Source organism: Agelaius phoeniceus, chromosome 2, assembly GCF_051311805.1.
Source record: "Agelaius phoeniceus isolate bAgePho1 chromosome 2, bAgePho1.hap1, whole genome shotgun sequence".
In the NCBI taxonomy this organism is placed as follows: domain Eukaryota; kingdom Metazoa; phylum Chordata; class Aves; order Passeriformes; family Icteridae; genus Agelaius; species Agelaius phoeniceus.
Genome location: NC_135266.1, coordinates 57,601,090 through 57,627,518, shown reverse-complemented (window position 1 = coordinate 57,627,518; position 26,429 = coordinate 57,601,090). Strand labels below are relative to the sequence as shown.

General features: G+C 36.3%; 1 protein-coding gene across 1 annotated transcript in view; it reads right to left on the bottom strand.

The window, feature by feature from the left end:
• Positions 1-26,429, bottom strand: part of DIAPH3 (diaphanous related formin 3) — a 212,388-nt gene that overhangs the window by 43,172 nt on the left and 142,787 nt on the right. Inside the window, exons 26-27 of the mRNA XM_077173643.1 lie at positions 12,733-12,828; positions 12,236-12,295 (exon numbers count right to left, since the gene is read on the bottom strand). Of these exons, the coding sequence (XP_077029758.1) occupies positions 12,236-12,295; positions 12,733-12,828 (156 nt within the window). The remainder of the gene's footprint in view (positions 1-12,235; positions 12,296-12,732; positions 12,829-26,429) is intronic.

Below are 26,429 nucleotides of genomic sequence, written 5' to 3'. Positions count from 1 at the left end.
TCCAGTTAAATAAAGCATGAGTAGATAAAAAAAATGCTATTATAGCAGTGTAACACAAATTACACAGCGTACTGTATAGTAAAGGAAAAGAGACGAGTATCAAAATACTAGAATTCGGAAGCATAACAAAGTTAGCTATCCAAAGTTAATGTAAATTTTGTATGCATGCATGTAAGAGAATTAAATTTTTTTTTGCCCCTCAGAAGCACTTGTATCATTCATTGTCTAGGACAGAATATGAACTTAAAGAGCAGCTATTCAGCTATTCAAGTTATTGTTTCATTTGCAGTATTGAGTGTGCTGTGTCCTGTTTTATTAACTTTATTATACACAGAGACAGAGAACTAAAACATGAACAATCCTTATCAGGTCTCTCAGCCTCAAGCACTTTAAATTGGAGGCATGAAGTCATCAATTATTAACAATTTACATAGGCTAACTCCTGTATAGGATGGGTATATGCCTCTCTCTAGCCACTATGAGGAGCCTAAACACTCTAAACTCTGCATCTATTTATGAGGTATTTCATCTCTTCAAGAGACTAAATACATAGATTAATTTTGGAGGTCAGCTAAAAACTCTGATTACTCTGATTTACCAGAGTAATTAACGCTATAAAGCACTTCATGAGTTTAGTGCTTTGATTCTACCTTTCAATGCAATTGTAGATGTCTGTAAAGAGAGCCTGGAGATCTCAGTTTAAGAACCAAACAATGCAAATTGTGACAAATTTCACCCATCTACCAGACGGGTGGGAAGGAGAATCCTGTAAACTACAGGCCTGGCAGCCTGACTTTGGTGCTGGGGAAGGTTATAGAACAGATTATCTTGAGTGCCATCACATGGCATGTACAGGACAACCAGGGCATCAGGCCCAGCCAACACAGGTTTAAGAAAGGCAGGTCCTGCTTGACTAACCTGATCTCCTTTCATCACGCAGGCAACTGATGAAAGGCTGCGAATGTAGTCTACACAGACTTCAGTAAGACCTTCAACACTGTCTCCTACACCATTCTACTGGAGAAGATGACGGACCATGGCTTAGAGAGGGTACAGTCCTTGCTGTCTGGATGGTCAGGCCCAGAGAGTGGTGGAGAAAGGAACTAAACCCAGCTGGCAGCCAGTTGCTAGCAGTGTTCCCCTGGGCTCAGCATGGGGACCAGTCCTGTTTAACATCCTTAATGATGATCTGGATGAGAGCATCAAGTGCAGCCTCAGTCAGCTTGCAGATGACACTGAGCTGGGCAGGAGTGTTGATCTGCTGGAGGTCAGGAAGGCTCTGCAGAAGGATCTGAACAAGCTGGATCAATGGACTGAGGCCAGTTGTATGAAGTTCAACAAGGCCGACTGGTGGGTCCTGCACCTGGATAACGATAACAACCCCTTGCAGCACTAAAGGCTGGAGGCAATGTGGCTGGAAAGCCAAGTGGAAAAGGCCCTGGGGGTGATGGTTGACAGCAACTGAACATGATCCAGTGTGTGCCCAGGTGGCCAAGAAGGCCAATGGTATCTTGGCCTGTGTCAACAATGGTGAGGCCAGCAGGACCAGGGAACTGATTGTCCCCCTGTACTCAGCACTGGTGAGGCAATCAAGCCCTCTGATTGTTTATGGGTCCCTCACTGGCAGAAAGACATTGAAGTGCTGGAGCATGTCCAGAGAAGGGCAATGGAGCTGAGGTTGTTTATCCTGAGCAAAAGGAGGCTCAGGGTAGACTTTATCACTCTCTACAACTCTATCACCTTCAGCAAGGTGGAGGCTGGTCTCTTTTCCCAGGCAATCCCAGGACAAGAGGACACAGCCTCAAGTTGCACAAGGGTAGCTTTAGGATGGACACCAGGAAGAAAATCTTCACTGAATGGGTGGCAAGACTTTGACATGGGCTACCCAGGGAGGTCGTAGGGCCACCATCTTTGGTAGTGTTCAAGAGATTACTGGATGTGGCACTTAGTGCCATTCTTCAGTTGACATGATGGTGTTCGATCAAAGGTTGAACTCAATGTTGTTGGAGGTCTTTTTCAACCTTAATGATTCTATAAAAACCCAAGCAACCCAAAACCAAAGCCACTTCCCACTCACCTCCGCAAGTTTAGGATCAGAGGAAAAGATGGGGCACTCTATTAGCTTCTAGCATTTATTTTGACATAGCTGTCATTTAATGTTATCTCACTTTATAAATACTGACCAAAACAATGTCCTCCCCAAGCTCCTCCCTCAGCCTAATTGCCTAATTTGGCATCGTGTTCATATGAGTTACTCAGCAGATTTGGAAGCATTAGATTGACTCAGAGCTTTTGCGCTACCGATGGCAGAGTGAAAGATTAGATACCATAAAGTTCACTTTATCATGGAAAAGATGGATCAAAGGAGATATTTACATTTTAAAGCATAGGAAGAAAAAATATATATTTAGTCTCCCTTGCCTGGTAATGACAGCAATAAAATGCACCCACTGAAATATGTCCCCAGATAAATGTTTTTGTGCTTATGCACTGAAAAAAAAGCAATTTTGGCAAGGAATTGAGAATATTTGGGGATTAGTCTCTGCTTTTGAAAATAAGGCAACATTGAAAAAAAATCACCAAATGTAATTATGACTACAGCAAAAAAAAACAAAATCAGAAAGTACCAACCTTATACAAAGCTATAAAAGAAGCAGAAGCTGTTATGTATTAATAGGTTTTATATTCTGATCCCTTCTCTAGAGCCTAGAGAAAACAATGGGAAGATCACCACCTTTAAAAGTTATTTTTCTGGCTAATATGTAACTGTAGTAACTCAATCAGCTGCCTTTAAGCTAAGGTACACAACTCTGATATGAATTTCTTCTGTTGTAAATAAATTTAGTTACCAAGCTAAAATACCAGTAAAACCTAGGTGCCAAAGTTAAACTGAGTAATGAAAGCTCTCACTCAGCTGTGTTTAACCCTGGTTCATCAAGATATATTGTTCCCTCAAGGAGAGGATTTAAACCATGTTTTCTATATCCCTGGAAAGTTCCCTTCTGTTCATTAGCCCCTCTGCTCACAGAGTGCCACTATAAATAACAAATGTTAGTGAGTCTACTGATTCAAATAATCATAATGGATGGGGATGGATGGTAATGATTCCTGCCACATTCTTGGATATGCTTCTGAAACTGCATAGCTCAATTAGGTGTAGTACACTCATGTCCAAAAATCTTCTGAACCCCCCAAACTGGGCTGTGATATCCAAATTTGTTCCTGACCTAGAAGCTATCCTGCCTCAAGTACACAAAGTAGACTGTCTAGAGCCAATTCAAGTATTTTTATGTGCACTGTATTATAATGCACCATGTACACTCATCTCTTTTCAAATACAAGGAAACAGGCTTAAAGCCTAAGAAAACAGATAAAAAGAAATACCTCTGGAATAATTATTTGTCTGTGCTGAAAATCTGCTGAGATTTCATTCCATTTCCCTGTTTATGACACTAAGGAGTCCTGATGTTATCTTTTCAATTTCTTATTTTATCATTTTGCTATGCTACAAGGACGGAAAAATATCAAGAACTGCAAGCTTGAATAGTGTAGAATAAATTCACTCTTAGTTTTCCAAATCCCAGTCTTTAGATTTTTTAACACCTATGGCAAATATGGTCAAGCTTATAGGGTCAGAAAACAGCTTTTCTCTTATTTCTCTGGTATATGGAGTTAGATAATATCAGGTGACAAAAAAAGCATGATGAAAACTCTTTTTCCCATGGAAATAAAGACCATCACCATTACAAACAAAGTCTTCTTTTGAAGACATCATGACAAACTATTGTAACAAAAAGACTATGCTACTAACTAGACAGTTACAGTCTCTCACAGAAAGAATCTACACATTAGTTATCCTCCAGGAAGTAAAATCATCTAGGAAGTTGTATAGACTTCACATAGTTTTTCTGTCTGGTTAAAACAATTTTGCTTTAAAAAGTTGTTGGCTTTTTTTTTAAAGCAAAAGATTATAATGCTAAGGATAAGAGCCAATCTCTTCACAGTTCATGCTGAAAGGGAATAGATTGATTTGCCCAGTATCTTCCAAAATCCAAATATTCTTTCCCTAAATTACTCGAACTTCAGCTTCCCATCTTGGATTTGTAACTTGCTCACACTATTCCATATCATTCAGCAGAAGCCTGGCTACCATCTTTCCTCCTGCCATTCAAGCAAGAGCTGCATTTGACTCCTGTATTTCCTTCCTTTATCACTCATGATCTCCAGGTTTGAGCCACCAAAAGGATTCAGATTATTTTTTATTTACGCCTTCTGAGGATTCAGATTATTTTTCTGGGTGATTGATGCAGATATTGCCTTAGGTATGTGTGGTGGAAATACACAAGATTAATCTATTTTTTGAATGAAACAAGATACTGGATTTATCAAGCAACTTACAGGCACAAGCACTAATTCTGATACAGCTGAACTGCCAATTTCCCTTTAGAGTATTCAAAAACTTGAAAGTAAATTTTCCAAGTGTTCCCACCCAACAAAAGGGAGAAGTTAAAGATAGCCTTGTTTTCTCTGCATGTTTGCACCTTTGCAGAGTAACTCCAGTATTTCTACACAACATTTTTGTTCTGTTACAGCGACCACTTAGGAAAAAGAATGAACAAAATTCTCCCAAAGGAGGAAAATATCCCAGAACATTAATAGAACACATTCACTTACATGGCAAAAATAGATGACTTAAGAAAAGTGCTTGAAGAATTTAATGAAAAATATTTGGTGCTTTCTCTAAATCTTTTGAATTCTGACTGACTAAATAATGTTGCATTAATCAGACATCGCTGGAGTCACAGAACAAACTCAGGTCAGGAATCATACTCAGTTAGGATCTCAGATTTTGTCCCCAGTGAAAACTCATTTTTAATATCTAGCTGATGAAAATTTCCTACCTAATATTTCACTTGTGGTTTATTTGTGGTTTCTTTATGAAAGATAACCCCTTTAAGAAAATATATATGTGTGTATATCTATCTAGCTATTTTTAAAAACCCACAAAATATATAAAGAGCTTTATGGCTGTTGTTCAGCAAATCTGCTACTCAGATGAAATTTCTAAAAGCCTCTGAAGAATGAGGCAGAAGTTTAGATACTATTTGTTCTTAACATTCAGAAAACAGAAGTGAAACAGACTGGTAAATTTATACCTAAAATCTTGTTTAACAAATATGGAAGAGACTTGAAAAGTGCTCTGAGAAGTGACAGAATCTCTTTGCTATACCTATCAACTTGGTAATTGTTTTTGAATGGGAAGTTCTGTGTGACTAAAATATGAAAAGACAAATATGGGTAAATTGCTGGTAATTTACAGCTCCCTTTGCAGATTTAAGATTTTCCACTGATAAATGTTCTGCTGACTGATTTGAATATATAACTTGCCTGCTGTAGCTTTTGGAAATCCGGTTACCTACCTAGGCAATTATGAAGCTGACATTTATGGTATGTGCAATTATGGAATATACAGTGTCACTGCTTTCAAATGTCACCTCTTTGCTACTGTTCTTATCTTGCAGAACGTGTCCTCGCCTCCCTTGAGAGCTGTGATCTTATTCAACTAGCACCAATGAACACTGGCAAAATATTTACAAAAGCAATTAGCCCTTCTGAGTGTCTAATTTGACATCTTCAAAGGGTCACATGATAAGGTCCACCTTGTCTCAGGGTAGTACTTAAAATTTTTACTCTGAAAAAAAGCTTGGGTTCTACTTTTTGTCTACATTATGTTCAGATATAATGCTATATGATAAGACACAGGGTGAAGGATATGCATGCAACCTCACTCATAAGAGTTGATAAGGGAAATCTCACAAGACTTTAATAAAGTACAGACATTTTTATAGGATTACAATTCCTCCTCATCTTTCTAAATACACTTTGCCAGTGTGCGTTTAGCTTATACTAAGGGCAAGATAACATTTTTTTCTGTCTAGATCAGTATTTTCACAGTAATAATATGCAATTCCTACTAATTTGAAGTACCCTTTACCACTCTTGGAAGTCTCCAACCATTTTTCAGTATTTGGCACTTTAAAATAAATAAATGTTTCAATAAATGAGTGGTTTATACCTCTCCATCTCAGTCTTTATTTCAAAGAACCTTTTGTTAGAAAAGGCCCCCCCCCAAATTCTCATTTTCCATTCTAAACTCTTCTTGCTGGCTGCCATCCTTTCTGAGTAGGAAATTTTCTTCATTCTAACATTAAATTATGAGTGTGAGAAACTGCTAAAAACTGCATCAAAATAATCTTTTTCCTAGATATTTTGGAATGAAATTCTTCAGGGATATTTTTGTGATGATATGTGTTTTCAACTGCAGCAATGGAGAAATACTTCTAATGACAGAAATAAAAATGTGTAAATTCACTTTCCTTGTCTGGATATTATTTTTTCTTTCCACACATGCAAAATTGACTTTTATGGTCAGTTCCTTTGAACTCTGCAGTATGCTCTAGGAAAAAAACTATTATAAACAGTGTGGATGGTTCCAGGGGAATTATTTCTGTTAGAATAAGCAGCAATTTTACTTGACCTATGAAGTCAATATTGAAGTGAAGGTTTGGTCTTAAAATGGCAACATCTGAGAACCATTTTTAATAGAAATCCTATTAAATGTTTTCCTTTCATAACAGTGCCTACAGTTATTCCATGTCTACTACTGAGAAAACTTGTCTATTGAGTAAAACTTCACAAAGCTTAACAAAAATTTTCTCCACCAGAGGTACTGATGTTTTGTGATCACATGGCTAAACATGCACAATGCCTTGAAAGCAGTATCTACTGTGAAGGACTGCTAATGCTCAAGAGGGTGCCTTTACTGCCAACATGTTCTGGGGAAAATATTATCTTCATGGGTAGATCCTTCACTATTAGGTACTTCCTAATGTTCACTACATACAGTTGAGGAAAAGACAACCACATACACAGAGTTAAGGAAAAATTAGGTTGAAATGCCAATCATAGCTTGCTGTCACATACAATGATGAAATAAAAATGACCTCTATGTGGTCACACAGTTTCAAGAACTAAGATGAGCTTGAGCTCACTGTCAGCTTTGCTTGTCAAAAAAAAGGTAGCAGAGACATTAATATGACTATCAGATGACAGTTCTATTATAAATATGAGATGAAAAGAACCGAACACACATGAAAAAAGGGTTTCCTTATGCTTAATTGGGAGAGAATGACTTTACTATATAAGGGTTTTATTTAACAGAAGTCTTTAAAATGCTTCAGACTAGATGTGACATGAAAATTATTCTATTGTGTATAGATTTACTGAACAAAAAGCTATAATAATTACAACCATCTCTTACAATAGAAGTTTGATCTCAATATAGAAACAAGACCTTTTAGTCACCTTTAGAAATGTTGTCCACAACGCAATTACTGATTGTGACATAAAGATTTCTTTCAACCTCTGCAGTCTCAAAAAGCAATCTGTATTTTTTTGCTTGCATTTTATTATAGCTTTTCTTTACTCACAACATTTTTAATATGATCAACTTGTAAAGATAAACTCTTTCTGCTGCATTTGAGGTATGTGTTTATATGCAATCAAAGCTGCATCTCAAATTTGTATTCATGCAATTCAGGTAGCATTAGCTTGGCTAATGCTACAGCAAATAAATGCGTAGCCATAGCAGCAGAGAACTTGATGCAGGCTGCAAAACCTGACCAAAACTTAGTGAATAATGCAGCTTTCTGTGCTGCAGTGGGCTCTGCCCTGCCTTGGATATGCTGCTCCATGTATCTGGACTTCAGTAGCTTGAAGTAAACATACAAACTGCAAATATGCCTTGACTCTTGTTGTAAATAACTGAAAAACTCAGATCAGTCATAGCTATTAGCTGCTTGAGAAGATCTTCTAATGTGCAACATCCTGATTGCTGAAAATTACGTGCTTTCTTCTGCTTCCTAAATAAAATAAAAGAGCTCCTCTATTAGATGCTATTGAATCCTAAGCATACCACTAAAACTATACTAATACTTTGCTTGTGTCAAACAGTGCTCTGAAATGGAATTACAGCAAAAGATTGTACCACAATATTTACTGCAGTCCATGGTCCTTTGCAGTTAAAGCAAACTGTAACATTAACACATAGTTTTGCACATAGATGTAATTCAGTAGGTAATTTAAAAATAAAAACCACTATGAGCGGGAATAAAATATACCAATCGTATCTATATCCACTAAAATCTAGTGTATAGTACTTGCATTCTTACGGCATTAAAACACTTCCAAGACTTGGCAATTCTTAATGTATATTACTTCTGTTAGTTATGCAGCAGGAATTTTTCTCCACAAGAAATATTGTGACTTGATGGGCTTTGTCACAAGCATTAAAAATACAACTGGTAATTCTGGTCACAAAAGTAGAGCAGATTTAAACTTGACAAAACCTACATATCACAGAATCACAAAGTTGGAAGAGCCTTTCAAGATCATTGAATCCAACCCATGCCCTAACACCTCAACTAAACCATAGCACGAAGTGCCACATCCAATCTTTTTTTAAGTACATGTTTTTTTAAACACATATCAGGTTAGAAAGAGGCAATCTGTTCAAAAACAGAAGAAAGCAGTAGGATTGAAAATAAAAAAATACACATTCGGCTACCATGGAATGTAGCATGAGAACAAGCACTCTTTTTTAACTAGAAATATCAGCTGAACACTACCAGAGATTTCAGGGGAGCTCAACAGATCACGAAGAGAAAAACAGCTCACACATTAGCCAGCATTTCACTAAATTTATTATTTCTCTTTTTTTTTTTCTTAAGTAGTCTATTTAGTTACAGGAAACAATTCCAGTTCCCAGTTCTAGACCTGAGCAGGGTTGGCTTGCTTCTCTGTATTATTTTGTTTTACAGGGTTTGGCTAAGACTGAAAAGCAAATGCTAGTTTGATACCTTGTGTAGCATTGTACTGAGGGTGACACTGGCAATGGTTAGAAAAATTTCCTTCCTGCTTCCATTTATATGACAGCTATGGAGAAAGAAATATTCAGGCTATATTTCTCTCCCTCGTCATGCCTCATGAGACATGGAACCAGTTTCCTGTCCTGTGTTTGTGTGGGATAGAGTTAATTCCCTTCCTAGTAGTTGGTACAATGCTCTGTTTTGAACTGAGTCTATGAAGAATGTTGATAACATACCAATGTTTTAGCTGTTGCTCAGCAGTGCCTAAGTCAAGAATTGTCAGGATCCCATGCTCTGGGATGTTCACATGTTCTGCATGTGCCGTGCTCAGTGGGAAGAGGCACAATAAACTGGGGGGCAGCACAGCTGGGACAGCTGGCCTGAACTGGCCAAAGGGATTCTCCATTCCACATGGCATCAGGCTCAGCATGAAAACTGAGGAAGTTGGTCAGGAGATGTGGATTGCTAGGAAGAGACTGGCTCAGCATTGGCCCACAGCAGTGAGCAATTGTATTGTGCATCATTTGTTTCTCTTGTGTTTCATTCCTCTCCCTCCCTCTACCTTTTACTCCTCCTCCTCAATATTATTATTATTATTATTATTATTATTATTATGCTGCTTTTTCCTCAGCCCATGAGCTTTACCTATTTCCATCCCACCAGGGAAGACAGACTGTGTGGCTGCAAGGCACTTAATTGCCAGCTTAGGGTTATACACTATTTATGCTTGGATCTGATTTGGTTTCCACTTTTGTAAGAGAAATATCTTTAATCAGAAAGATGAAACTACACTTTTTTTAATTTGGTTGGTTATGTTTTGAAATAGAAGAGATTAGTTAGAACTTGATGGCACCTGCTCAACAGAGATTACTCCACTCTAAAGGATTCAGGACAGCCATTTCAAGTCATGGCTTGTAATTCTTTTTGACTGTATGATGAATCCTAGGTATGAATTTGCAGTGTGCAGTAATATAATATATCTACTATAAATGAATCTGTCAGTCTCAGCAGAATAAACAGTAACCAAACCAGTAACCAGCCAACTGAAACAGCCAAAACCAGTACAGAAGCAAACATGGAAAGCGCTAGAAATGGTACTTAAGGACTTTCAGCAATCTCCACATATTTTAGCTTTACAGTAAGACAGTGGGTTTTTTTCCTATGATATAAAATTTGGCATCCATTTGAAATTTAAGGGTGGGAAAGAAAATAGCAAATTAGGAATAACCTAGCCAATACTTCTGTCTAAAAACATATTCCAGTTTTTCTGAAGTCATGGACTTCTTGCTTGTATGGTATATACATAACAGACCATTGTATAGAGCATTTATCACTTATTATACACATATATATAGAAAGAACAGGCTATTGAGCATCAGATATAAAGTGCAAGAAAAAAATGATACAGAGAACAATACTGACATACATTGTTGAACTCAGAAAATTAAAGAAACTTTATCATTATAATTCCTATCTTTACGGACCACATTAACTTTTTTAAGGTTATTACTATTATTATTATTATCCCAAATTGACTTTGACATTCAGAGTCTAGCATTCATTCTAGACAGTATGTAACTTAAATGACCATATGCTTTTACTAAATAGGAAAAAAAGGCTCTGAACTCACCCTAATCTACACCAGGTTTGGTACTCTATTTGGCTCAAGATAGTAAGATGTAACACATAGACATTGTGACAAGTGTCAACAAATCAAAAACATGCTCATTCCTTAAAATCAAGCTCAGATCTGTACTAGCCTGTTTCTCAACCAACAAGACAAGTGACAGAAACATTGAATTAATTTTTTAAAATGTCTTAGAATGAGACTTTCTCAAAATGCTCTATGGAAAAACTGACTTTGGTAAAAACAACAAAAGATTCAAGAGTTTACTTTTACTCTTCTCTCCAAATTAGATATCTGAACTTCAAACTTTAGCACCAAATTATATCCATCTGATGTACAAATCCATCCATGGTTTAGACTAAGATTTTTCAGCATTAAAATTTTGGTGAGTGTGAGTGGTTTTTTTTGTTGTTTTGTTTTTTAATCTGAAACATGGCCATCATGTTTGACCAAAGGCAGTTAAGTTTGAAAACTGGAATCTACAAGTCTGTCTACAGACAGCTACCTAGATGGAATGTGCTGATAAGAACAGTAAGAGCAGTATCCAATATGAGCAGTATCCAACATGAATGCTCTTACAAGCAAAACCACTTACAGGATAAATTCAGATGTGCTCTATAGTCATTACTTAAATATCAATATGTTATGTGCTAGACAAGTACCTGTCAAATATACTTGATTTCTCTTTGATCCAATTTCTGTAATTATCGACAAACTGTCCTTTCAGCTCTATTTTCTTCAATTTTGTTTTTATTTGACAAATTGAACAGGTTTGGGGTTTTTTTTGCTACACTCACTTAGAGAAATAAACACTTACACATGAGGTAAAATTAATATAATCAATTTTATGACATCTGCTCCATAAAACCCGCAGTGCATATAAATATTAAAAAATAGTGCAATCTGCTTTAAAAACTAAGAAAGAAGATCTTTTTCCTCCCATTATTCAACTTTCTCTTTAACAGAAGGACTACAGATATAAACTTTTTCCTGAGACCACTAGTCATGAGCAACTGAGTCACTCTGGACTCCTCAAGCTTAATTAAAACACAGCCAATATAGCAATATTCTGTAGACTGACTATCTAACAAAGCTAACAGGCACCCACACCTGCACTGTAACTTGCAAGAATAAGTCCTACTGATAGCGAGATAGTTCAGCAGTTTACAAATAAATATTTACTATAACCTTGTTGAGTCAACACTCCTTTTGAATTAACACTAATAAACAATAGCTTAAGCCATTCCAGCTATAGCACCAAAAAAACCAAGACAAAGAAACACAGAATGAATGCCAAAAGTTCTCAGATTCAGTATAATAGGCACTTAGTAACTAACACTTGAAACGTTACACAATCTCTGCTTTCTATTACAATTCCATAAACCCTAAAAAACTTGCATAATGATTCTTAAGGATTTTAAAAGTACTACAATTTAAAAACATAATCAAAATTTAAATAAATAAAAATCCCACAAAAGGCAGAAGAGCTCTGCAGAGGAATCAGTAAGTATAGTTTTCAGGTTGTAATATTCAGATGATTCTTAAAAAGCAAGTTCCAATATGGTATAGTACACCATTAATGTACAAAAGTGAAAAAAAAATTACAGCAGTCTTGAAAGCACAGTTCAACTACATAAGCTAAGCTAAGAAGTGCATGCAATTCATGAATATGATTCATTACCATGGTTACAAGCTTTCAGCACAGGCCGCTGTGTGGTTGGACTGAGATTTTGTGGTGTGTCTGCAAAAGCAAAGAAACAATGGAAATAAAACACCTGTTTGAAAGCTACCAGAATATTATAACATGACATAGCAGAAGTTTAGGAATTTAAGAATTACGAGTTAGGTATTTCTTGGAATAAATGACAGTTATATACCAGAGAAATAATTTGACTCAGACTCACTTATGGAGCAAGAGAACTGTCGCTTCCCCCATACAGCTATTAACCCTAAAAAGTTAAAAGTACATTTGGCTGTATTGAAAAGTCTTGTCATAACGATCTGGCTATAAGTTCAGTACATTAATTTCCAGTCTTATTGACATAAGCAACAGTCTGAACATCCCTGAAAATTCATTGTACTAACGAATTAAATCTGACAGTATCTAAATTCTAGAGCACTGGACCCATATTGCTTTTAACTTTCACTAGAAAATAAAATCTAAAATAGAATATTCACCTCTGGACCTTGGTGTCCTTTTCCTTCGGTCTCGAAAAGCCGCACCTGACTGCAAGGCCTCCAACAGGCTATCCATCACTCCAGTCTCCTCACCTTCTGTAAAGGAAAAAGAAAGAACCCTCTTGGTTACCATAGCAATATCAAAGCATAAAGAATAACATCAACAAAAACCAATAATAATGGATACCAATATTATTATTAAAACAATTAATTTCAAACCTTGACCAGTGCTTTAATATTTACAAATTGCTCTCTTGCAATTAACTACAACAGATTTGGTTTTCTAGAACTGAACTAGAACAAATTTCTATTCCACTCATTTCACATTCCTCTTTCTCTATACGGAGAGTCAAGCATAGTTTTAAGAGAAATGTCATTTAACTCATATTTTCATTTTAGTACCCTTCTACAACTGCAAATAATCAGTCTCATGTCAGCTTTCGAGAGCTGTCCTTTATATGATTTGTTACATTTGACAAAAGACCATTCAGTTATTGTGATAAAAAGTTAAAATTGTTTCTCAGCAGGGAGCAGAGTGAACAGTATTGGACTGGATAGGATATAGTGATATCCATAGGTAGCTTTAATCAAAAGCCATTTTCCGTCTACATTTAATAACCTCTGGCCAATAATAAATAATTGATGTAGTTCAGGAAAATTCTACTCGTTAAATTATATGCTTATAATGCCTAATAATATACACATGTGCACAAAAACCCCCAAAAGAATTATGAATGTTACTCTGAGATGGTAACCAAATGCAAGTATTAAACACTCTCCTTTTACTTCCTTTAATAAAGACATCAGAAAGTGTTCTATTTTTTAACCTTGTTACCCCACTGTATGTATGCATGGGAGGACAAAGAACAGAATCCAGGGATTAACTATACAACAAAAAAATCTCCATGGAGGAATAAAGAATTCCACGATAGAAATCTCATTATACCCCACTGGGCAAAACTCCCTAGGTCAACACACATCTTGGACAGAGTTAGCAGTTATCGCTAACAGTGAGTATGCAAATCAGGATCTAAACCACCTGGTGCATATAACAAGATGCTGAGTACAGGGGGACAATCACTGCCCTGGTCCTGCTGGCCACACTATTGCTGACACAAACCAGGGTGCCAGTGGCTTTATTGGCCACCTGAGCACATACTGGCTCACTTTCAGCTGCTGTCAATCAACACCCCCAGGGCCTTTTCCACTGGGCAGTTTTCCAGCCACTCTGCCCCCAGCCTGTAGCGCTGCAGAGGATTGCTGTGACCCCCATCCAGGACCCACCAGTTGGCCTTCTTGAACCTCATACAACTGGCCTCAGCCCACTGATCCAGCTTGTTCAGATCCCTCTGCAGAGCCTTTCTGTGCTCCAGCAATTCAATCAACACTTGTCACCCAGCTTGGTGTCATCTGCAAACTGACTGAGGGGGCACTCAATTCCCTCATCCAGATTACTGACAAAGATACTTAACAGGACAGGGCCCAACACTGGGCCCTGTGGAGGGCTACTCCTGGCCAGCCATCAGCTGGATGTAACTCTACTTACCACCACTCTTTGGGCTCAGCCATCCAACCAGCTTTTTATCCAGGAAACAGTAACCCTTAGCTCTTCTCTTTTCTCTATACTCTGCACTACCAGCCTAGTTTTCAACTTTTGTCTAAAGTGCTACATACAAAACCAAATAAGTGAAAATTAGCAAATAAATAATAATTTTTCCTAACATTTATATTTATGGCAGGTATAGAATAAACATGAAGACTGAAATATAGAATGTTTTAAAATTTTTCTTGTGTTTGCTATAACATGCTTTATCTATTACACTGGAGTTTGCTCTCTTACAACTAATGGACTATTACACCTATTAATATGGCTTGGAATACACCTTATAAAAAATCACTCAGATATGTCTTTGGCTTCCTATTTGTTTATTCAGGTTTGGATTTTCTTTTGCTTTTTTTTGCTTTTGTTTTGGTTTGGTTTTTTTTTGTTGGTTTTTTTTGGTGTCTTTTTCTTGTTGGTTTGGTAGGGGGTTTTTTGTTACTTGTGTAACTTTCTCCATCTGATGTCATGCAAGTCTTTAAAATACTAATGTCTCGACTGAATATAGTCAGTGAATAGTTTCAAACCAACATGATGCCTGAAGAAATTTTGAGCCAATACATCAGTTACATTAACAAACATGAAAAACATGAATGTTGGAGAAAAACATATAAGCATTTTAGGTAATAGCAATTCAAACAATGCTGAATAGTATCACAAAATGATACCATTCATGTCTATGGAAAAGAGTTCATAAGTTGAATTTTAGGAAATAGGAATAACAGAAGAAAAATTTCAATGCTATTTCAGCATATCATCTGTTTCCTCTTAAGCCTGTCTACAGATTTCATAGTAATTTCAAAAACGTAACAATTTATTAGTATAAAAACCTTGATTACTATAAAAGGCTAATAAAAAAATGTTTTTAAAAGAAGATTTAAAATAATGCAACAGATATATTGCAAACCCACAACTTCTTGGAGTAAAGCTGTAACATTTACATGCACTGTTTTTCACACTTATCTGAAATATTCTGGTAGTCACAAAGTAGATTATAGATTAGTGCTTCCATTGACATGCAAAACAGTATTAGAAGAATAAATTGTAGAAGATCGAAACTTGAATGAAAAAACTCATCTAATAGTTGTTCTGTATGGATGTATTGAAACAAGCCAACCACTGCAAATAAAAGCACATACTTAACAATCTCTGTACCCAAAACACGTAGAAAGCATAGTTTTCAAACTTGTACAACTTCAGTAGGCTCCAAATTCCGTTTCTGATACCTACATCAGCAGCTGACTGTGACAATTGCTGTTAAGTTATGCAGGTAACTATCAGTACCCACACTATTAATAATGTTGTCCAAGTGCCTATGATGGGAAGATTAAGAAATGAGAGTCTACCATGCAGTATGTGAGAAATCTTTTAAATTACCTTGGGAGAGTGTATACAACATTGCCACCAAGCCAGTACAAGAGTCACAAATACTGTTCGATATTAACACTTCCTAAGGGGCCTTTAAATCGGCTTTCACAAGCTGCTGCAGATGACTGGCACCAGTCCCAACCAGCTTCCTAATTAGTCAAGTGTATCAATCTTTTGACACCATAGAACTAGGAATTCTGGTTGGCTTGCAGATAGTTACATAGTCCACAGTAATTCCTTTGAGAAAGATACCCTTTTATGATTTAAATGATCTCTTTTCCCTCGATTGCAGAATAGAAGATTTAAACACTTTTTAATATCATACCTAATTAAAACTCATACAACTGTCTTTTAAATACCATTTAAAGGAGAAGTAAACTTCCCAAAGTAGCCGGTGAGTCTTGCCCTTGACATTTCAGTGCCAAGTCAGATATAAACTACCTAATTTCATAATTACATCTTTAAAAATGTTAAGAATATTAAAGACCCTTCTCTTCTAGTGCAGTGAGTATCATTAACTTTACATGTGCACCTATAATGTCTTATAACGATAGCAACAGATATTGCAGCTGGTAGTGACAACTGCATTTCATGTACTTATAAAGAACAAATTATATATATTATAATTCCAGGAGCAGTAGTCCACTGACATGATACAATCACAAATACCATTAGCAGTGTGGTTTTAAAAAACGAGTGCTGCAACAATATTATTTTGGATGAAAAATGTTTTATTTTTACAGTTCCCTGAACCTGTCCACTATAAAATAAACCACAGAACACCAGGACTCCAAAAGTTCACTTTACCAGGAGAAAACATAATAATATGCCTGTTTCCTTTTTCACAGAATCAAAGCTTTATTCAGCTACTCTTCTCACAAAGTAAAATACCGAGAAGTTTCAGAAAAGCAAACCATGGATTCTTTAGCATGGTTACTGTTGATGTTGCTTACTCAAGCTCTACACTTACGAGATTTAGCTACAGGAATCTTGACTATCATCTTCCCCCGTCTTTATTTATGGCATTGCAACTATGTGCAGCTTTTTGTTATACTATAGATAATGAAAAGGACCAGCTCCTAAAGCTAAACACTAAGTTTCGTGTGAAACTAAAACCATACAACTTGGACAAATACTTACATTAAAAAGAGACCACAAATACTTACATTAAAAAGAGACCTTACAGATTCCATACCATACAGAAGGAAAAGGATGCAAAACCTCAAGGGCTACTCCTGAAGTTAGCTGGATAGCCGAGTTTAATTATCTTTGTTTCATCTTTGATGTAACTTCCTGGCAGCACTCAAGCCTTCATATACATTAACAACAAACTTGGAGTGCTGAGGGTATTGGATTTATTTTCCTCTTCTTAAGAATGAAATCCTGTCAATTCAGCAAATACCAGAATTGATGCTTTTTTACTCTTGTTTGCTAGAATATACACTGGTTTTTTCCTTTCTCTTCAGCTCAGGACATAATTCAAGTTAGACATACTTCACCCAGTTTTTGACTGATTAAAATATAAGCCCTTCACAGCCTACTTGAAGGTTTAGCTCCCTCCTGTCTTGTGCATTTACATACAAAAATTTCAGAGGCAAATGATTGCCAGGCTTGGGACAGCGACAGCTGAGATGTTTCCAGACTATTTGCACAAGGAAGGAAAAAAGAAAGTTATATCTCTTAACTTTATTATTGTTGCACCTTTACTTTAAAGACATCATGCAAAGTCCTTTATATTTGCTTTTACAAGGTAAGGACTGATTTTGATGAGTGGAGGCTACAAAGCATTGCTCAGCTGACTAAAGGCCTCCATCTAAATTTGAAGTAACATTCTCCGAACAAAATCACAAGAGGAAAGCTTTCGGCATGCATCATTTTGAATGACTTAGGCTCCAGGAAGCAGAATAGCAGATCACAGAGAGAAAGATAAATGAAGCCATCAGTGCAGCAGTGGGCTCCAATGTTTTGGATGTGGGGTCCATGTTTTCAGTCTCAGAGTGTAAGGCAGTCAGATTCTGTGCAGTGTTCATAGTGCTGATGTGAACAATTTCTAGATCCTTCAGCCATATATATGATCAGGGCAGAAGACTTTTTGAAGGCTTTTACATTGTAAACATAAACATATAAAGCAACCTTAATGTTTCAATGTAATATTGAAACATTTTGGTTGTCATTTAAAAATGACTACCTAAACTCTGAGCCTTCATTCCAATGAAATTCAGATACAATTTTACAAAGCATTTGTGGGTGGATGATAAGAGCAACTTTGTCAAGAAAATGCACAGGATATGTAGACTTCAAGTTGAACTTTTTATAAGGCTTTGAATTTTTTCTGGTAAAGCCATAGCAGCAACCAGATAATCTTCACTGACAGGTGAGTTAAGGAATATATGACTATCAGTCTGACTTTCAATAACAGTGCACAAACTAGAGCCGTGACCGCGAACACAGGGATTCCTTTGACACTGCTAAAATTTTGGAAGAACCTGGTTACAATGCAGTAAGAAAAATAAAATTTCCAGTGTACAGTTAAAAGCAGAAACAGGTGCCAGATGCTTTGAATGGACTGGCTGAAAGGACAGCTCCTTTTAGATTTAGAAGTATTAAATGAAACTTAAGAAAAGTATCACTATTTGCAGTGACTTCAGGCAAAGGACACATAACAGTCCTTCCAAAAGCAAAACACATGCACATACCTCACATTTCAAATCAACACTCTAGTCCAGTGTCAGAAGAGTTACATGTCTTACTTGTGTCCAACACAAAGTAGAAAGCCTTTGATAGTGCTTCAGAGCCTTGGCAAGTATAATCTAAAAAAGTATGATTTCTTCTAATGACTGATGAACCCATTCCATAAATCTAGCTGAGAAGAGTGGGTTTCATGCCATCTTGTTTGCTCTTGATAAACTGGTCCATTGTTGAGCTGTCCTAGAGTGCTTTTATGGTTTAGAAATAGATACATTTTGACTCTAATCACAATAACAAAGAGGGCTCCAAGCTCCAGAGAGCTTAAAACAAGTTAAATTCAAAATAAACTCCACCCTTCACGAAGCCTGAAAGACAGCTGTCCCTTTCAAATCAGCTGTTGAAATTAAGGTTGATACTTACACAAATTTAATTTAAGATTGCTCATATGACAAAACCAAAGGTAAGCTATGGTAAGAGGTGGTTCTTTACCACAGAGATATAAAAATAGTTCAGTGGTGTAAGGTACCAATTCTTGCACCTCAGTTGGATCACAATTTCTCATTTAAATAATGGGAATGAGAGTGAAATCATCTTAACATTGAGCATTTTAATAAAAATGTTAATAAAACATTTCTGATGTTCATTGTGATTTTGTAAGCCCTTCTTTCTATGACAACAGAAAAAAAACACTGTAAACTCACACTGAGTTTTCCACAGAGATTATCCAGTTTTATTTATATTGGTGCCAGATACAGTAGAATGACTCTCAAAGCAAGTGTTTCTGAGAGACATCTAGGTAAACTGGACTTATAAAAGAATTAACAGAAAGCTAAGCCTTTGAAATTGTGTACCCCAGGACTTGATACTGGGGATAATATTTATTATATCTTTGTTCATGACCTGAATGATGGAATAGAGTGCAGTCTGATCAAGTTTGCATATCGTGCAAAATTCAAAATAATGGCTGACTGTGACAGTGGTCACAGGGGTTTTCAGGTGAGGGAAGAGACTAGAATGTTGACTCCATGTTCAGAAGGCTTGATTTATTATTTTATGATATACATTACATTACAACTACACTAAAAGAATAGAAGGAAAAGTTTCATCTCAGAAGCTAGCTAAGCTAAGAATAGAATAGACAAGAATGATAACAAAGGCACCTGCCTCAGACTCTCTGTCCGAGTCAGCTCCGCTGTGATTGGCCATTAATTACATACAAGCAGACGAAACCAATCACAGATGCACCTGTTGCATTCCACAGCAGCAGATAACCATTATTTACATTTTGTTCCTGAAGCCTCTCAGCTTCTCAGGAGGAAAAAATCTTAAGGAAAGATTTTTAACTAAAAGATGTCTGCGACAGCTGACCCATTCAGAAGAACATTAAAAAGCTTGACACATAAGCATCCTAATGAACTCCAGCAAAAGACCTGTATGTGATGAGGTGAAACCTCATCCAGGAGCACTGAGGGGGGCTAACTGGCTGGAAAGCATCTTTAAAAAAAATAACTGGGGACTCTGGTGGACAACATACTGATCATGGGTATTGTGGCTCTGTGGCAAAGATGACCAAAGAAAAGCATTGCTAGCAGGTCACAAGAGGGCATCCTCCCCTTTTCTCAGCACTGGTGAGACACATCTGCAGTGTTGAGCTCAGCTCTGGCCCCCCTGTACAAGGGAGACACAAACATATCCAAGCAAAGTCAAGGGCCACGAAGATGCTGAGACTAGAACATCTCTCATGTGAGAACACACTGAGAGAGCTAGGGCTGTTCAGCCTGAAACGAGGAGGCTCAGAGGGATCTTAATATATATAATCACCTGTGAGGAATGGTGTGGGGTGTAAATGGGATTGCACCAGACTCATCTTAGAGATGCCCAGAGAGGACAGTAGGCAATGAGCACAAACTGATTACAAAGAGGTTACCTTTTCACTAAGTCCACTGAATTTTGCATACATACCTACTCTCTTTTTTGCATTGACAAAAACTTTTTTGCATTGACCAACTCAACAATACAGGATAGTCTAGAAATGCATTTTATATTGCATTACCTGCTAATGTTTTTAAAAGCCATTTAAAAGACTCAATCTTTTTATAGCCCTTTTCCTATTCGCTTGGGATGCTGTGCCTTTCAGCAGGGAAAAAAGCCTATTAAATTGAGAACAATGCTAAGTTTCTTTTAGTTTTATTTAACCACTTATAACCAAAACAGATCAGCCTTATGCACTCAGATTATCTATGGCTATGACTTGAAAGGACAGCTAATAGCAAGAACTATTGATTACATATGAAGAAGTCAGTCAACATACTATTAGGGAGTTTCCCATTTTCTTTACATGTCAACTCCAATGACACTGACAAGAATACAACCAATCTGTTTTCCAGAATAGCCAAAAACTGGTATTTTCACTAGTTTTGTTTCACAGGGGGAAAAAATACAAACATCTATTATTGAGATGAATCTATTACAATTTCATTTAGAAAACAGGAAGAACAACTCTAGGAGCATTATAAATTGAACATAGCTTCTTAAAAGAATATATGGAGCTGGACATAATACACCTTTGTATGTGTGAACATCTTATCTCTTGGTTACTGTGTGCCTCTTAAGAAGTTTATTGAGCCCAGTACTGTTTCCATTTAAATTTATAAACAGGCAATAAATTAGAAAATATACACATTGATTGCTCATACTGAAAGTTGTGCTACAGAGATGAGGGGCTCAAGAAAATTTTCAGGTTAAATATTTTTTCATGGGTGGAGTGATAGAGTTCTGACTGGACTGTGTGACTGAGCTTACTCTAAGGAAAACTTCTGTGTAGCTTTGGGTGGGAAAGACCCTTTGGTCTTGGGTTGGGTAGGTGTAAATGCCTAAGAATACCCAAAAAAATCAGAGCAACAGCCCACCTACCGCTGCATGCTTTGTGCACTAGTAGCCAATAGCAAACATTTATACAAAGGACAAGATAACATATAATTACATTTCTAGAATGGTCTCTTGGTCTCCAGCTGTTCACGATTCAAAGACTTTGTATTTGAATTTAGTAGTCTTCAATAGAGAGAAGCTGCCAGAGAAATCAAGTCACTTTTGTCAGCAAACTTCAGAGCAAGAATATTTTGGTATGCAGTAACAAGGCTGTTCTTCTGTACAACCACTGAGGTATTGCTGAGTGAAGATAAGCGTCCTAGCAAACAGCATAGTAATAGAAGCAGCAGCAGACTCAGTTTGAAGGAAGAGTCAGAGACATGACCTTCCCATCAGCTAGCTTTCCAACAATTACAGAGCAGGTTCTTGGCTCTTTTACAACCTTGAACTGAGGAAAGTAAAAATAAAGCATATCCTCCAATACTTTGGTAAGGGTATTTATTCCTCCCTTCCTCTGCAACTTGAGAAAAGAAACTTTTGATGATACAGAAAAAAACCTGAAAGAATAAAAGCATCATATAGCAGGAGTGAGACTCTAGAGGACTCTGATGTCTACCTCCTTACAGAGGAGATGTGAGGTTGTATTTGGATTAGGAAATGCCTACTCAAATCAAAACCTACTATCTGTACAAACATTAGAGCTGTTAGAGCTCTTAATCCCAAAGATGTCTCCAGAGATTGTAATTGTTTTTCATGGTAATGCCATTTTAAGTTTGCAGCATTGTTTTCACATTTGTTGAGAAATTTTACCGCTATAACATAAATGGCAAGCCTTATGAGAATATTCATCTACAGACATTTCTTTATTGACCCTTAATTTTTTTCAACAGTTCTGTTTGTTCTAATTATTTTTCTCTCTTCCAAATACAGCTGTTATTTATTTTCCCTTGGGCTTTGTGTAAACCTCAGTTTCACAAATGCTTTTCAGCTGCTATCTCCAAAGATTCCATTTCTAAGTAAAATTTTCAGAAGGAAAATAATTGTTTCTTCTAAACAACTTGCTCTTTTGGAGCTTCTACATAGTACAAACTAACAGCAGTTGCTGCATTCTGAGCCCATGGGCTGCAAATAAGTGCATGAACCTCCATGTTCCAGAAGACTTAACACCTTTGACATCTTGTTAGAGCACAACCTGTGACTATTAGTTGTTGATTAGATTAATATACATTCAGATCAGTTCTACTTTTTTGCACTAAAAACATCAAATTCTGTGAACAGATAAGATTTTGCTGTATCTCATCTTTTGCTGTGGCTTCTGCAGATGTTTTACATCAGATGTATCACATTGAGTCTCTTAGATTCTTTTTGATTAAACATACCTGTATTTTATCATTCTCTGGAACCTTTTTCAAGTATGTATGTGCCAATTATTCTTGAAGGAACATCTGGATGTTCTTGCTAATTTACCCAGATTTATTCTTTACTGTCAAAACAATGCAATTGTAGCTGAAAAATAACCTCCATACTTAGGGAAGTATCAAGTGATATCTCCTTTCTGGCGGATTTGTGGCCAACGTCTGTCACATCTCCTTCCTCATATGTATGACTTTCTTTTTTCTTTTTTTTTTGTAAATAGACATTATGCAAAAATTAGATCTACTCTACCAACTGTCCAGTAAATACTAACATGAGTAAATACTGAGTAAGCAACTCTGAAAGGTCTCAGAGTTCTTTCTGCTTCTGCCACTGTAATTTAACATAAGAGGAAGAGCTTATACTCCTCACAGTTATGGAAAAGAGTTATTTCCCACTGGCTTCCTAATAAAAGTGATTCTTAAGAATGAATTCAAATAACAGAAAGTGACCTCAGGAATCCTCTTGGTGAAGAGGGCCCAATTTGAGGATAAGTGGAGGCAATCAGGGAACAAGAGGAAAAAGTTACCAGCACCAGGGAGGAAGCAACTTGAGTGAAGCACCTGTAATTCCAAAAGGGGAAACTACCTGGAGAAAATAGCTTCCACAAAATGCTTGTTGGATATTAGGAATTCTTCATATATATCATTGTTAGATCTTCTATCCCCTTTACAACTAAATTTAGTAATTTAGTTGAATGGAACATACTCCTGAATTCCCAAAAGCTAATAATATACATAATATTGTCCAAAAATCTGTATTTTTTCAGGATATTATTCCAGCAGACATTCTGAAAAAACAAATTGCCAACATATGTTAGAAACTAATGATGTCATTTCAATGACTTTTGCAGTCCTTCACTCCCCTCAGAGGAAAGGGGTACTCTTGAGGAGTATTGAATCTCTTACTCTAGTGAGAACAAATTAATAAAATGGAGGCCTTACGAACTTGAGCTAAGCAGGTAAAGTAGGGTCTTTGAGGGTACCTACTAATATAAACAGCTTTGGGGATTTTTAATTTATTTTAAAGGCAAGCATTTTATCTGTTGGAATCTGAACTTTAATTACCTAATTACATTTACTACTTTCATTTTTTAAACTATCAGTACTGGCATCCATGGTGTCCTTTTGTTTTGCAGAACACTACAGAACTAATGAAAATATTCATATTGCCCAACTTAGCAGACAATAATAAAGCAGTAAATATTTGAAGAACCAAAGCCTAAAATGCTCTTAGCAAGTTTGTGAGACAGTGAGACAGGAATGTGTTTTGTTGGGGTTTTTTTCCAAACCAAGAAAAACAATATAAAACCTCTGCAAAAATAAATGCTGCAAAATTGAATGCAAATAAGGTCATAACAGTTTAAATGAACTAAAACTTATTTAAAACTAGATCATTATGATAAAAATGAAACTGAATAACACAACTGAGAACAAACTAATATGCTATATTGGAAATCAGATATTCCATTTTGGCATTTCTTCACTGCTTTTATGCAAGAAAAGGGCAATCATGGTAAATAACCACTGATAAAAGTGGCTTGTTACTTAAATAGTATTCAAAGTGAGACACAATGAAGATGCCACAATGATGAAGTTCTCAATTATATTACAATAAATTTAGCTGCTATTATCTCAGCTTTAGAATTCTTTATATTCTGATAAGATCAAAATAATTGATTGGTGTGCTTCTAATAAGAATCTGAACAGCATGAGAAAGTATGTATCTGAAAGTTAATAGTATGCAAGACAAGTGGCATTTACATAAAGATCCCCTTTCACTGGCTATTTACCTTTGGAAGGGTAGTGTGTGATAGTTTGATTTGGCTTCAGAAAAGCAAGTAAAGCATCTCATGATGAATATAATTTTGTAGTCCAGAGAATATTTAGTGGACAGATTTTATTAACATAAGTTTCAAAATGCTAAGTATCACTCACTACTTAGTCAAAATGTTTACTGAATTCCACTTACTTTTCAATTTAGGATGGAGCTGAAAGGAAAATATGAAGCCGTTACTTTTACTATGTAAACTGAAGACTCACAGCCTTCTTATCAGTGAACTATTTGGGCTGTGACCACTAGGACATGAAGGTGTTGCTAAGATGTAAAGTAGAGATAGAGACTTTTAGCAAACTACACTTTAGAGGTGTGTAAATCTGACACCTGTTGCAGGTCCAAATCTCAAAAACAATTTCCAAGAGGGCAAATGAAACTATTCCATATAATAACAGAAATCTATGGTCTTATTAGCAGAAGTTAAAATATATATTGTAAAGACTACCTAAAATGTTCAGGTTTTTCTAAAACATGCTGTACTGCATATTCATAAACTACACACTTCACAAACTATAAAATATTAATACATTTATATCTGAGATACAAAAAAAAACTTTTAAACTTCACAAAGACTTATCACAAAGTGCACATATTTATCTAATTTGAGAAAATGACCATATCAACACTGATATGGTGCAACAGTATGTCAAAAGAAGCCTGATATAGAAGCATGGATGACAGAGCATACCTGTGATCTAGATGACTCAGTTGTCACCTGCGTATAAAAGGCACAAGGAAGGCTAAGTGCACAGGCTAAGAAGTGCACACAAGTGCACAGGCTAAGAAAGATTGTTATAGTTTGTGAGAAGGCCAATATATTACAGGACTACCTTGGAACTCATATTTGTCATAAATGTCTATTACTACTAACAAAATTATTGTTTTCATCCTGAAGAAATTAGTTTAAACTAAAACTGAGGAGTTACCTTTAATCCAGATTGGGGTTTTTTTTGGATTAATATGACCTTTGTAGTTTTCATTTTTTTTTGTTGTAGTTCATTCAAAACTGGTATAAACACAGTCCTAACATGCCATATGCAAATTAATGACTCAAGTGACATACTGGGTATATTTTAATAAAATTTATATTTTGTTACATATTACTTTATGATGTAAGTGTCCCTGCGCATGGCAGAGGGGTTGGAGGTTTATTGTCTGTTCCAACCCCCTAGAATTCTATTATTCTATGATTCTATATTAAGTTTTTGTTAATGCAAAAAAGTCAGCAAATAACCCCAAGTAACTAAAATCTTTTGCAGTATTATGTAGATTACTTTTATGAAAAATTAGCTTCCTCCACCTCATGCAGCCAAAGGTAGCATGATAGGCAACAAACCCCTGCTCTTCAAATAGCTTCCAAAAGAAGATGAAAGATGAAGAAACTGAAACAAAAGGACTTCAAGAATAAAGCAGAATATGGGGAAGGTTAGATATCTGTGTTGTAAATGAGACCAGTGGTTAACAATGCAAGTTTAGGATGATGATGCAAATCCTGTTTAAGCACTTGATGGCACCTCAGGTCTTGAAAGGTATGAAGTATAGGCTGAAAGAGAAGCTCCAGAATCATAAAGTAGTCACTAATGGCTAATTAACAGTCACTGAATAAAAGCACAACCTCAAGTACTGAAAGATTGCTTTTACCTCAAGAAAAGGAGCAGCAGCTAAGCAAGAAAAAAATCAAAGGCATTGCTGTGGCCTGGGGAGCTAATCAACAAGAGGATTTGAACTATCTAGAAACTAAACCATTTTATAAAAGAATAAGATCCAAAACTGTGCCTAGGGAAGGAAAGTGAGATGGTAGAGTAGGAAAAAAAATCTATTTCAGAAAACCCCTTGCAGAAAACCTCTGAAATTTCAGTATGTCATCTTGTCAACTAAAAACATCACTGGTAGGCATGATCATCAACACAACAGTATCAACTTC